The 14,922-nt window shown below is 32.9% G+C and overlaps 1 protein-coding gene across 1 annotated transcript; it reads left to right on the top strand.

The window, feature by feature from the left end:
* Positions 1 to 3,620: 3,620 nt before the first annotated feature.
* LOC110693232 (NAC domain-containing protein 72-like) lies at positions 3,621 to 5,500 on the top strand. The gene is made up of 3 exons (XM_021870376.1): positions 3,621 to 3,940; positions 4,061 to 4,329; positions 4,433 to 5,500. Exons 1-3 carry the CDS (start codon positions 3,760 to 3,762, stop codon positions 5,072 to 5,074), a joined length of 1,092 nt encoding a protein of 363 aa, XP_021726068.1. The 5' UTR covers positions 3,621 to 3,759; the 3' UTR covers positions 5,075 to 5,500.
* Positions 5,501 to 14,922: the final 9,422 nt, after the last annotated feature.

Raw genomic sequence — 14,922 nt, 5'->3', positions numbered from 1 at the left:
TTTTATAAAGTATAGAATATTACACTTTTAAAGTTGTAAAATTGATCATGTCATTATATGTGTACTAGGCTATCTATGAATAAGAAACCATAGGTAGGATCACAAGGTTGTAGGATCCAATTAAACTAAAAGCATATACCAATTATTATGCCTTAGTCGAGTGTAATGAATTGCATTTCATAATCACAAGGTTGTAGGATCGAATTTCACCAAGTTATGGGCTCTTTAGAAGTGAAACCAATCTCCTTAAATTTATTTAATGTACAAATTGTTTGTTAAATTAGTTTCCTAATTAATTTCTAAGGGGTTGTTTGATCAAATTGTATTTTACTAAAAAGTCGGTTGTGAATTCAAATTCCACAAATTCAATTTCTATTTTCTTTGATCCACCTTGTTATATTCCAATCTATTGTAAATAAGAAATTTTCTTAAATAAAACAAAGGAGTACTACATAATGACAATCTAAATCGATTTTACATCTCAATTCGGAAAAGTATGCATCTTATACTCTTCTCAGAGGAAAGGTTTACCAATATTTTTTCTCGATCTACACATAATTCATGTATTCCCTTGATTTGTTTCATGCTGATTAAATGCATCCATCATTTGACTTTAACATTGATCACATGTTTGAGCTCATTTTCACCGTAGCTTTTAATAACACATAAAAGTGAATGTATATAAGATGTTTAATACTTGTATTTACTTTAATGATATTTTCAACCTATCAACTTTTCATAATTTTCATCAGTACGTAGAGAATTATAGATTCGACTCATAGAATTTGTGGACAAATCTACCGATTTAAAGTGTTGCATTTAACCAAATACGTAAGTATTAGTAACGTCAAAAGTGCGAAGCAATTTCCATTATATTTCCTAAAATTGGAGTCAATAGTTTAAACAAAAATTCCACGAACAAGTGCAAAATAGGGAAGATCTGATACACGGTGGATCAGGTCCGCATGACAACAAAAAACGACAAAACAAGAACCGTCCAACCCATGTAAAAATCAATCCCTAGTTCGATATCTCAACACGTGGCATTACAATATTAAAAAGATAGCAATCATATAAACAACAAAACAAGGAAAATGACGCCCATATTTTGGATCATACTTCCTCTTTATAGTCTACACATACCACGTATATACATTGATATTTATATTAAAGTGACGTCTTCCCATCCTCAATCAACATAGAACTGTCCAGGCTTTGGACTTTTGACCTCATTTAACTTGTTTAAAAATAATATAATTAATAATATACGCCACCTTATGGGATACGTATATATACTCGTATTAGAAGTTAAGCTAACACATCGAGTATTATCTCTGTTTCTTTTTGAAATTATCGTGTCTAATTGTGACCATTTGTCAATGTACGTCATTGATTATCAATTTGTCTAGTTACGTATTAGCAAAGTTCATAAAAAATGTCGTGATAATTTCAATAGCAAGAACTCACAGGACCATTTTTCTTTTTGTAATATGAGAATAGGAACATAAACAAAAGAAACTTATATGCATTTGAAATTTCCATTTTGAAAAATATTTCCTAATGATCTGTCTTTTTCAATTTTTCCTACTTTTACAAGAAAAAATTTGTATAAAGCAAACATTTCAAGTATTAAAACGACATAATATTCTAATTAAACACATGTAATATTGTCAAATATTTAAAAATTAATAATATAAAAAAAATATTTAATATTTATATATAGCAAAAATCCGAAAAAGCACATTTATAAAATATCATAATAGAAAGGGCAAATATCGGTTTGATGCTACACTTGGATAGGTTGTACTCTCACCAGCTCAAAGAAGTTAAAGAGTGAAAGAAACCACTTACAAAAAAAAACGTTTCTCCTTTAAGTCTTTAACGAAAAAGCCAACTTCTTTTTTCTTCCATGCTTTCAATTTTTCTTCCCGGCCCTAACGTGTCCTCATCCATTCATCCTACTTTTTTCCACTATTACACTTGTACCATACGTCCATACCCATTTTTTTGGCACATAATTTTTATTTACTTATTTGATACACTTTTTTTTTTTTTTTTTTTTCTTTCTAAAATTTACGTTTAAGTTAACAATTCCTAGTGGTGTTATAATGTCTTATTAATGTCGTTACTGTTATATTTTGTTGATCAAAAACTAATTTTTTCACATTTGTAATGACAATTTAAGCTAGTAAGGATGTTTAAGCCCCAAAAAATGATAATAGAAAACAATAAATATCTAATAATATAAGTATTTTGTCGACAAAAGAAGAGGTGATGGTTAGGGAATCATTAAGATATTTTCAAATTCAATGTATGGTAGATATACTTTTAGAAAGTGAGAGTACAACGTAAATACCTTACCCAACTTTTTTGGGTTTGTTTGATGATTTGACCATAAATAATATGGAGTATTAATAATCCATTAACAAGAATTATTGAATTGTGATATTTTAATTTGAAAGTATGCTTAAATTAGCTTCTTTTCAAAAAAAAAAATAAAAATAAATTGAAAGTATACTTTGATTAATCTTATAATAATAAGATACTTCCTCATTTGTAGTCCTGTCCCAAATTAATTACAATATTTGATTTTATAAGGTGACTATTATTATATTTCATTTTGTATAGGGTATGACATATAATTTGTAAATATTTGACATGTTGAAAATAAATAAAAATACAAATTTGACAAAATTTCATTTGATGAGGTTTACATTATATACTTAGTATTAGTTTAGAATTACCGTTTAAGTTTACTAAATTTTAACTTTGAAATGTCCTTTGCTGCAATCATATTAAATTAGGATACTGATTTTTTCATTAAGTTAGTTAAAAATAAAATAATGAAATAAATAGTGTTTCATATCAATATGATAAATATACTATATTAGCTTTGTTCAGCAAAATGTATGTAGATGTATGAGTACCTATTAACCGTAGGATTAACTCTTAGCCGGAATAGTCAAGTAATGAAATATGTCAATTATTTTAAAACAGAAAAAAAGTAATGTTTTGACTTAGTCAAATCCTTAAAAACTACAACCATGCCCTTACTAAAATTAGCAACCTTTATAACTATCAAAAACCTATTAAAAAGAATACTCCCATAATTCACTTTAGCATTTACCGCATATACTACAACAAATGTGCGTCTAATCTCCTGAAATGACAGCAGTAATTAATCATTTCGCCTAATAATAACCGCAAATAACTCCAAAATTAACAACCTAACGCAGTCATTTAAAGCAGCACACGTGTAAGCACGTGTCCAAGTATTATTTCCCCTAAGTTTACCGACGTGGATTACTGCACACACACATGAAAAATACCCCGCCCACCTCTTCCCTAAATCCTTCTAGAACATCTCCCCATTTTTACCGACACGTGTCCTTCTTTTAATACTAGTGACTCAACTCTATTCTCTGCTACTTTTTTCGTGAAGCGAAGATAAGGTCGGCCATCTCCCCCGAATACATGATACGTGTCACTCTCTCACCGGTTCACCATTTTTACTCTTTTGTGACCCCACTTTAAGCGGTAAGACAAGGACATTCCGTACTTATCCCGAAAAAAATAATGTTACATATAATTCCCCTTTTATTTTTGTATAAATATGGACCTCCCTCCTTCTGTATCTCGAAAATTGGCAGTTGAAATATTCAAATATTATTCTACTCCCAAATAAACAAAAAAAAAAAAAAATTTGTAGAATTAACTAATTGCGAATTTGTGATAAGATTTGATTGATTATTTTATAAAATGGGAGTTCAAGAGAAAGATCCTTTGGCTCAATTGAGTTTACCACCGGGATTTCGGTTTTATCCTACTGATGAAGAACTTTTGGTTCAATATTTGTGTAGAAAGGTTGCTGGTCATCAATTTTCTCTTCAAATTATAGCCGAAATCGATCTGTATAAGTTCGATCCCTGGATTTTACCTAGTAAGTCTTCTACTGAGATCGTCGATAGTTCCCTTTGGTGTTACATTTTTTAATGTTGTTGTTTTGTACAAAATCGTCAAATTTTGTTTATTAACGTGATAATTTGTGATTTTTGTATAGGTAAGGCGATGTTTGGAGAAAAAGAATGGTATTTCTTTAGTCCAAGAGATCGGAAATACCCAAACGGGTCACGGCCCAATAGAGTAGCGGGTTCCGGGTATTGGAAGGCTACCGGAACCGATAAGATAATAACTACACAAGGGAGAAAGGTCGGAATTAAAAAGGCGCTCGTGTTTTATGTTGGTAAAGCCCCTAAGGGTACCAAGACCAATTGGATCATGCACGAGTATCGTCTTACCGAGAACACCCGTAAATCCGGCAGTTCTAAGGTTTGTTAGCGTGACTAAGTCCGTTGTATACAGTTCTAAGGTTATGATCGGTTTATTTAAAAGAAATTAATTTAGCTAACGCGTTTGATATTTTTGTTATCAGCTGGACGACTGGGTGTTATGTCGTATCTACAAGAAAAATTCGAGTGCGGCAAAGCCTACAATAAGCAAGGAAACAAGCACAACAGGTGAAACATCTTCATCGTCATCATCACATCTTGATGACGTACTAGAATCTTTACCGGAAATTGATGACCGTTCATTCGTTTTGCCACGTATGAACTCTTTGAAGAATAATAACAATGTTGCCCAACAACACCAGCACCAGCAGCAACAACAACAACAGCAAAATGACAAGTTTAACCTTCAGCAACTCGGGTCAGGTAGTTTTGATTGGGCCGTACTTGCCGGGTTAACCGCGGCACCTGAATTCGCCTTTACCGGGTCAGCCCAATCTCAATCGGGGCAGGTAAACAACATTAGTAATAATGGAAATGATGTGTTTGTCCCTTCGTTACCACCCTTGTCACAAGTGGAGTCACCCGTGGAGAACAAAATACGTACCTCCGGGTTAGTCGATGAGGAGGTCCAAAGTGGAATTACATCAAACCAAAGGTTCAGCACGGGGTATTTCAATCACAACATAAACTTGTTTAATCAAAACCACAACAACAACTCGGTCGATTTGTTCGGGTTGAGTCATTCAAGTCAGTTATCCGGATTCGGATACGGATACAGACAGTAAACTCGACATTAAAACATTTTTGTGTAGTGAAACAATTGGGGACAAAAGAAATTAGAGGGTTATTAGTTGTAAATATCTCTCATTCGTTGGGCTAATTTTTGGGGAGATAGAATCATAGAAGTGAAGGAAAAAGTAAAAGAATTTTAGTCTATGAATAAATTATTATTATTATTATTATTGTTATTATTATTATTTTGTTTTAGGGGGTGTAACGGAAAGGTAAAAGGATGATGGTTGAGTTTGTCAATTTTTTTGTCTAGTTTGGTAAAAGGGAAAGAAGGGTATAAGGTTCAATGCACAATGTGATGGAATGGAAAATGTAATGCCAAAATTGAGGCGCCGAACTTCTTTATCTAGTTCGAATAGTTGCACATAAGACATTGATTTATTTCGAATATGATAAAGAAATATTATTTTATTGGCTTATGTTATGTAGTGCAATGTATGGAATTATTAAAATACTTTAATTGTTCAAATTCATGGAAAAACTGATATGGCATTTTTGATGTTCGTTCCATGTTTTGTACTCTTTTGTATCTAATTATGTTACTCCCTCCGCCCACGGTTATCTGCAACAATTGCTCAAAATGGATGCTTCTATTATCTGCAATAATTTTTTTTCTTTCCTTTTTTGGTAATATTTAACTATTAATTACCCACTATTTGGTTAGTGATCCCCTCCACCACCTATTACTCACTACCTAAAACTCACTACAAATATTTGTGTTCACACTACAAATACCAAATATACCCTTATTTTTCAACACTTAAATGTTTAGTTTATATATATATCATCATATGGGTAATTTTATATTTTTACCTTTCTCTCTCATTAATTATAACCACCAAAACTCAATTAACACTCCCCTAAAAGTTTTTTCTAGGATTCCGAAAATATGTCCTTTGTTGCACATAACCGTGGGCGGAGGGAGTAGATGTTTTGTACTCTTTTGTATCTTATTATGTTAGAATAGAAAGTTTTAGATTACTTTAATTTATTAATTTGAATATAAGTAAATGTTACCTACGTTAAAATAGAAGGTTTATGGCTTCAAACTAAAGATCTTGATTCAAGTCATAACGCCCATCAATATTCTTATTAAAGTAAATAAAGAAAAAAAATTTCCTAAGAACCACATCCGAAGAATACATGATATATAAATGTACTTATGTGTGATTTATTACAGTCGTAATATAGGTAATAATATGCTTTCATATATGTCAATTCAAGGCCATTTTCAAGACATATTTGGATTGATGAATATGCACAACAGATTGTGGCACATTGGCAACTAAGGTTGACGGCTGAAAAGGATTTTGAATGTGCACTTGACTAGCTTCCAAGTGTCTTTTGAATTACTTTCACGTCTTATGTTAATGAATAACTACCTCAAAATTGTTACTTTGTATTGCTTAATGATTAAGTGTTTGAATCAAGCGGTCAGAGAGATTTTCAACTTGTAATTAATTAGAGTTATTGGGTTCAAGCATATATAGAAACTCAATAACATATGTTATGAGAGATTTCCTCCAATTGAGTCCTAAACTAACTCAAATTTAAATTAATCAGAATCTATAAAGTAAGCTTTGAACACCTAATTCCATGCGATGTAACCTCCAAATATATATAAACCGTCAAATCAATAGGCATACACGTACCACCATAATAATGAATTAAACCCTAATCTCTTATTTTAGTGTCTTAACTTATGGATCGGAAAATTGAATTTGCATTAAACTATCATACATTTATACCACTTGGAGACGTTGAAAACTCACAAATATGTGAGGTTTGGAATGAATGTAAGTGTCCCACCATAATTAGGATACATAATTAATATTACGAGTATATGAGTAATATAGAGTATTAAAAAGCACCGATACACGAATAACAATACTAACTTTACTTTTGTAGTCTTGTAGATTAATACTCGTTTCATAATGTTAGTCCTATTTACGTATATCGATGCAATTCTTTGATTGCAAATATCTTTAATCTCATACTAGCAAAAATTATAAACATTAGATATTAATAAAGTACTCATCGAGACGAATAAAACTAGATCTCATATGACTATATTTATTACTCCGTATTATATAGAGAGAAATTTAGAAGATTCCCTCTAATTTTTAAGAGTTAAAACATTCTAAATGAGACTAACATTATAAAACGGAGGGAGTACTTTTATTAGAAGATCACCAGAACAAAATTAATATCCACTCAAATAATGAACAGAGTACTAAGCTATTAGAAGATCAAGAAATAGTGCTTGTATATATATATATAAATAAATAAATAAATTATGCACCTAAAATCTTTCTCATCCTTCTCATTTTAAGGAACTTCTCATTTGACCGATATATATATATATCGGAAAGTGTCAAACATTGGGAACTACACGGGAAAGAGTTAAGAACAGGAACAAGGAAAAGTAAAAACCACTTAAATGGAAAAACCGATTGTTATGGTGAGAAGCGTGAGAAATTAAGGTACATTAAGCTCTTGTAGTAGGTACATCAAATTATAGTTATAGGTACATCAAGTTATAACATGATACAAAAAAAAAAAAACAAAAACTGAAATAATAAAAAAGGATACAAAAAAAAGGGAAAAAAAAAGAAAAAACAAAAAGCCATGATGAACATGACTTTTGTTCATCCCCTTTCCCAAACGCTAATCTCTGTAACATAAACAATAAAAATGGAGCACATCTTCTGCGTTGTTACTTCTGCCAAATATCATCATCAAATCCATATCTCTTTCCTCAACTCCAACCCAATCAAAAATTAATTAGCTATCATAAATAAATTCATAGAAAAAAATGCAAAATTGAAAAACAGAAATTTCAAGTTTAGATTTTCAGCAATCGGCACATTGTGCGATAATTGATTTCCATACAATTAATTTCTACTATTATTTTTCTCAAATGTGTACCCAGATTAATCCATATGTGGGCAGCTAGCGTGATTTTTCTCTCTCCTCTCAATGCGTGTAACAGCTTGAAAATGATCGGTGTTTGTGGCAATATTTGTCGGATTCGTCAGACAAATGTCTACCACGAGATTTATTTTCCTCTACTCAGTTTTCTTATTAAAAAAATTCTTATATTTACCTTTTTGCCATTAATGAGCTGTGTGCAACTGTAGCCACTAAATCTAATCAATCTAACGGTCTAAAATGTTTCATATGTTTATCACATAAACTTTCATATATATATATATATTTTGTATATCGTTTATTTATAATTTTTTGTGGAAATAGGATAAGAGGAAAGAAAGAGATACATCTAATCTAGACTGGCCTTTGTAAATTGTGATAGGCTGCATCTCAAAATTAAACATGGTGATAATGTGCGTGGGTGGAAATACTTCTTTGCCTAGCTCGTATAGTCATCATGACAACTTATTATACACTGCTCCCATTAGCAATAAATGTCACAAATTTGTATTTCATTATTTTAAAAATTTATCAAATATTTATATAGTAAGAGTGAGTTTATCCTCAGACCCAAACTCTGCCACATTAGCTTTCTACTAACTTTTAAATATTTTTTTGTTATTCAGATTTATATAAGACTTTCTTCAAATTCATACATTATCCCAAGACTCACTCTAGACTCACTTATCCTCTTCAAAATTGTAGGATAAAATTTTCTTAATGCGCCATGTAGGATTATAAATTTTTGTTATAACCAATCAAATAAGAAATTTGTAAATTCTTTTAGAATTAAATAATTCAAATGTCACATAAACAAAATTGGCAAATGAGATTTTAAATTTTAAATTAATTAAATATAATATATTATCTTTTGAGATTATGAATTTTATCTAAATATATAACGAATAGTTCACAATTTTCTTTATATAAAAATATTAAATGATATACTAAGTACAACGAACGAATAAAATAACAAATTTTATCACATAAACACAAAAAGTATTTGTTTTAAAAAATACAAACAAAAAAAGAGTTTAGGGTTGAGGTGGCTAATCTTTGAATTAACACAAATTTCCATATATATGTGGCTAGCCACACCGTATGGCCAACCATCATAGGGGTTACATAGCTAGTATATTTATATTTTTTTGTAAAATATCTTTAATTATTTTTTTTTAAAATTATGTAAACATTATTAATATTCATGTCTTATAAATTTATTTCGGATAAAAATACTCATTTATGATAATTAAGATAAATTTTCTTAAGTTAATATCGTAAAACTTGTTATGGACGACATAATACACAACGATAATTACTAAATTTATTTTATAATACATAACGATAATTTTATAATACTACGAAATTATTTAATTTTGCGAATATTTTTAATATAATACAATAGTAGTACTTCTAAAACACTTGAAATCAAAAGGTAAGTTATATTAAATAAATGTGACCATATCTCGTAATTACCCATATGTGAGTGTGATGAATTTTGAGATTGATTTTGTTGAGAAGAATTCATAATGGAATATAATTGAGGATTATATTTGTAATAAAGATAAAAGAGAATTCAAGTCGAAATTTTGATTTGGATCCATAATTTATTTATTTATTTAATTTTTTTTATTTTTTTTAGAGTTATTTTTTTTGGCACTAAATATACATATATCATATGTATATATACAAATTGATCAGGACTTAGCCGTTAATTTTTAGGTGTTGCAATAATATAGCAGTTGGAGCACATTCAAATTACATGCAAGTAAGAAAGATTAATCTCCTAATTATCAAATTAAAAACATAATTATAAAAAAGTCCCTTGCCTAGGGTTTAGTAGTCCTTGCCTAGGGTTCGTAGTTTTTTAGAATTCCAGTAGTGTAATCGTGCAATTCCTTGTCTTCATAATTAATCAATCAATTTTTCCTAGCTTTCTAGAATAATGGAGTTCGATTTAATAAAGGAATGGGAGAAATTTTGACTCACTAAGGAGGAGTAATTAGTGGTAGGCTGTGATGAGGGTGTCGATCAAGGGGTTACGTCAAATGATCAAATTCATCTTGCACTTGTTGGAAAGCTGTGTACAGTTAAGATGTTCAGTGTTGAGGCCATGAAGCGAACCCTATCATCTATATGGAGACTGAGTGATGAGATTGCCATTAATGCGGTCGATACAAATCTCTTTGTGTTTCAATGCTTCAAGAAGGAGGATAAAGAGAGAATTATGGAGGGAAGGCCATGGTTTTTTTATGGCAAACTATTGTTGTTGAAGGAGATACAAGGAGGGGAACAACCGTCGGAGATTGAATTCCATACTTCACCTATGAGGGTGCGGTTATATGATGTTCATTTTAATAAAAGGTGTTCCTCGTTTCTGTATGACATTGGAGAGTCGCTTGGGGGTTTTGTGGAACTGGATGAATCTAACCCCCTAGGATGGGGAGAGTTTGTGCGAATGAAATTTGAAATTGATGTTCGTAAGCCCCTCAGACGTGGAATCTTTGTTGCGGGAGGTGGTTCAAAATCGAAGTGGGTGGACATCATGTATGAAAGACTTGCTGATTTTAGCTTTTTTTGTGGGATATTGAATCATATCGACAAAGAATGCCAAGTTAGAGAGGTGGAGGGTGAAGAGGCGGGTGCGGTGGTTTATCAGTATGGTACGTGGTTAAGGGCTTCTCCAATGAAAGTGCCTTTAAAATCTTTTGCAGTGAGAGAAAATGAGAGAATTTGGGGTGAGAAGTTGGGTGCTATTCGTGGTGAAGGGAGTTTTAGCTCAAATTCTATTAAACAAATTAAACTTGCCCCGGTTGGTGTGGCTAGAAAACTTCATTTGCCGCACAAAAAGAGCAAGAGATTGCTTCCCAACCAAAACCACGTGAAGCTACTCTAGCATTGGTCTTTGATGCCCAGAGTAACAAAAATGTTCTTCGCCCAAAATGTGTTAATGAGGATAATATTGGTGATATTTTCCCTGTCAAGGAGATGGAGATGGTTGCGGGGGGAAGTAAGGGTGCGGTTGTTGATGGAGCAGTGGGCAAAAGGGGGAATGATAATACGGGTGGGTGGCTGAATGTAGTTGAGGGGGTGGAGGGATCACAAGAGAGTGAGGGTAGAATTATTAAGGGGGTTAGTAGTAGTATGGGGAGGAGGGGAGGTATTTCCTAAATAGTTTCCAGGGGGCGATAGTTAAATTTGGGGGAAGTGGAAGAGGGTGTCTAGGATGGATGAAGGTTATGCAACTAGTGGGATTGGGGTTGTGAAAGGGGTGATATTAAAAAAGGGGGAGGGAAATAAGAAGAGGGGAGTGACTGATATGGAGGTAGAAGAATTTTCAGAAAAAAGAAAGGAGGGTGGTTTTGGGTGTTACTGCTGGCAACAATATAAATCAAGTAGAGGGCAATGGTAGGGACCATTCCCTCGAAGAGCAATGAAACTTTTGAGTTGGAGCGTCCGAGGGATTGGCAACCCTTGGACAAAGAGGACCCTTCGGGACTTGTACTGGAGGGAGAGGTCGAATGTGATTTTTTTTTATGGAGACTAAAATTGATGGTGGTGTGTTGGAGAAAATAAAAAGGAGATGTGGTTTTGAGCATGGTATGTGTTTGAGTAGTACGGGTAGATCAGGTGGTATAGGGTTTTGGTGGAGAGAAGTCACTATAAATACGATAACATTTTCCTCCCGTCATTTTGCGGCGGATGTGTGTAATAGTGATGGTGATCTTATGTGGAGAGCTATTGGCATTTATGGTTGGCCGGAGGGATCTAACAAACATAAGACAGGAGAATTGATGAAAAATCTTGAAAATTCGTGTAGCATTCCATGTATTATGTTTGTTGACTTCAATGAAATTGTTGAGCATGTTGGAGAAGGAATGAGGGGTTGTTCGTCGTGAGAGGTTTGATGGGTGCTTTTTGAGATGCGATCGATGTTTGTGGATTGAGGGACTTGGGCTTTAAGGGTAATAAATTTATGTGGCAGTGGGGAAATGACAGGATCTAGTCGTATCACCTAATCAAAAGAAATTCCTAAGTCCTCTAACTAAAGCAGATAGGGAAGTAGGGTCGAATCCACAGGGAAACTAAGCAAATTAAACAAAGGAATAATCAATAATAAAAGCTCTTGGGTATAGGTTCACCAATAAATAATACTCCAGGGTAAAATATACGATCAATTATCAATGCATAAATTAACCAGATTATAAAGGGCTGTCGCTACGTATTATAATCACATAATTAATCTACTGGTATTAAATCTCATCTCTCGAATCTCGACCTAACCATTAATAGATTAACATGCCTATTGAAACTAAGCCTAAATATCAATTATCATCTCTCGAATCTCGAATCAATATTGCAAAACTCATACAATTAAACCTGCGCAAATCTAATTGCATAGCATTGAATCAATCAATAGGAAATTAATCAATCATTAACCATTAACAATAAACAATTACCCCTTCGTACTATTCATGGATCCCCACAACCCTAGAATTAAACTACTCACACATATTTAATATTAAACTAAGCAAGGCAATTAAAGAAAGCATAATTAAATCAAAGCAATTAAATTATTGAAAGTAAAGAGGGAAGAAATCGTTACCAAAATTAAAGGAAATAATGAATTGTATAAATCAAGAGTGTGTAGAGAGATAAAGTGTAGAGAGAGAATGTAAGAGGGAGAGAGAAAGGAAGAGAGAAAGAAAAGTCGTCCGTGTCAAAGACGCCCCCAAAACTCACTTAACAAAAGCGTATTTATAATAAACTAATAAACTAAATCAAAGAAAAAGATAAAAATAATTAAAAATCCTAATAAAAACACGCGCCCGGTCGGGCGAGACACCGCCCGGTCGGGCGCGCCTCCGGGCGAAGCTTCGCTCTTTAGTCTTCTCTCTCGCCCGGCCGGGCGCGCCTTCGGGCGAGCCTTTGCCCGGTCAGGCGGATGCTTGGGCAGGCCTTTTCTTCTTCTTTTCAATTGGGCTTCACACTTCTTGGCCCAAAACTAATCTTCTTCATAGGTCCAATTTTCCCGAGCTCCTATTCACTTCATCGAGCCCTTAATCACCGGATTGATTTCTCATATACGGTCTTGGGCTCCGGAATATGATCATAAATATGCGTCTCGTCTCCAATGCTCGTAGTGGCTCCAATAAATCTAGGAAAATGCTCCAAATTTGCAATTTCCTATAAAATAATACCAACTCTACAAAAACACTAGAAAACGCATATTAGTAATAAAAGTAGCTCCGTAGAGCTCAAGTAAACACAATTATGACCATTGGGACGGGGAATAAATAAATATATAAAATAGACTTATCAAACTCCCCCAAGCCAAACCTTTGCTTGTCCCTAAGCAAAGCAATGAATAAATAAACCAAAACTTCACCCCAAAAATAATTTAAATCAAGCACAATCGATTCAAGGCAAATCCAACAAATATGCATCAAAATCGACCAATCAAATCCATCCAACCACTCATCCTCCCTAACAATTGTCAAATAGAGCAAACCACAAGTGTATATGGAATTCAAGACTAGTGCTCACACACTCTTCACTCTTTTATGTGGCGAGTATAAGATGTACTCGATCGCTCTCCATCCAACCCCTTTAATGTGAACAATGCCCTCCCAACTCACGCACTCATGTGTTTAAAAGACATACACTCAACCTAGTAGTCGACTCGAAAATATGTCAAATCATTCTTTGCATTGATAAACAACTAATTTTACATTCACACAACTCTATGCACAAAGGTCGGAAGGTCTTCAAAGCTTGTAATGTAAGGCTTAGGTAAATGGTAGGAAATATTTGGGAAAATGTGAGGGTAAAGCCATGCTTAAGGGAGCCAAAATCCTAATGAATAAAACCAAGGTCAAAATTAAATAATCACCAAATCATCTCCAACACAACTCAACCCTACCAAAAATTCACCAAACATCCAATTCTTATTTCTTATTCCAACATACTTACAATTTCACTCAAATATATATATAACATCACTAACCTTGAGTGATAACAAACTTTGAATTCTTTTTTTTTCTATTGATATTTTTTTCTCTTTTTTTTTCTTTTCTGAAGAAACCTTTATTAGAACATTTGAACATCAAACAATTTTTTTTCCTTTTGCTCTTGTTTTTTTTTTCTTTTATCTCACATTGGAGTTTTTCACTTTGAACAAAAATTTCTCAATTTATTTCCAATCCACAAAAATAAGAACAAATAAATAGCTTCTCAAATCCACCCACATTGTGCAAATTATGTGCACACTACAACTCCCTCACCTCACTCACTAATAGCTCCCCCAAGCCAAGCTTGGGACTGGTAACCAATGGGGCAAAATAGGCTTGTAATGTGGCTAATAAACAATAAAAAGGCATAAACAACAACATGGGTAACAAGAAGGGAACAAATGTATCTAATAATTATGAAGGCCACCTAAAAGAACAATTGTCTTCGTCCTCCTCAATGTGCATAATAATGAGTCATACAAACATTACTCAAAGTTATAAACCAATACTCAAATTCATTGACATACCAGGAACTAACACACATTCCTAACCAAATCAACTAGTCAAGCACTATATTCACAGGTAGTTGGACAAAATTGACTCATGTTAAGACATCAAAGCAATCAAACATCAAATCATGGCTAACCTATCCACAATACTCATCATCATATACCACGAATTAAAACAATTTTCATGTATGGGGCACAGGGAAGCATGATTTATCATTCATTGGAACGTATTTTTTTTTTTGTATTTTTTTTTCAAAGCAATAAATCTAACCTAGAAAGAAATAAAACTAAACTAAACACACCAAAGAAAAAAAAGAGAAAGGGGAAGAAAGAGTACTTGTATATACAAGAAATTTCCCCCAAGCCAAACCAGACAATGTCCTCATTGGC

Source organism: Chenopodium quinoa, unplaced genomic scaffold (assembly GCF_001683475.1).
Source record: "Chenopodium quinoa cultivar QQ74 unplaced genomic scaffold, ASM168347v1, whole genome shotgun sequence".
NCBI classification, from domain to species: domain Eukaryota; kingdom Viridiplantae; phylum Streptophyta; class Magnoliopsida; order Caryophyllales; family Amaranthaceae; genus Chenopodium; species Chenopodium quinoa.
Note: the sequence above shows the minus strand (reverse complement) of the source record. Positions and strands in the feature narration are given on the sequence as shown.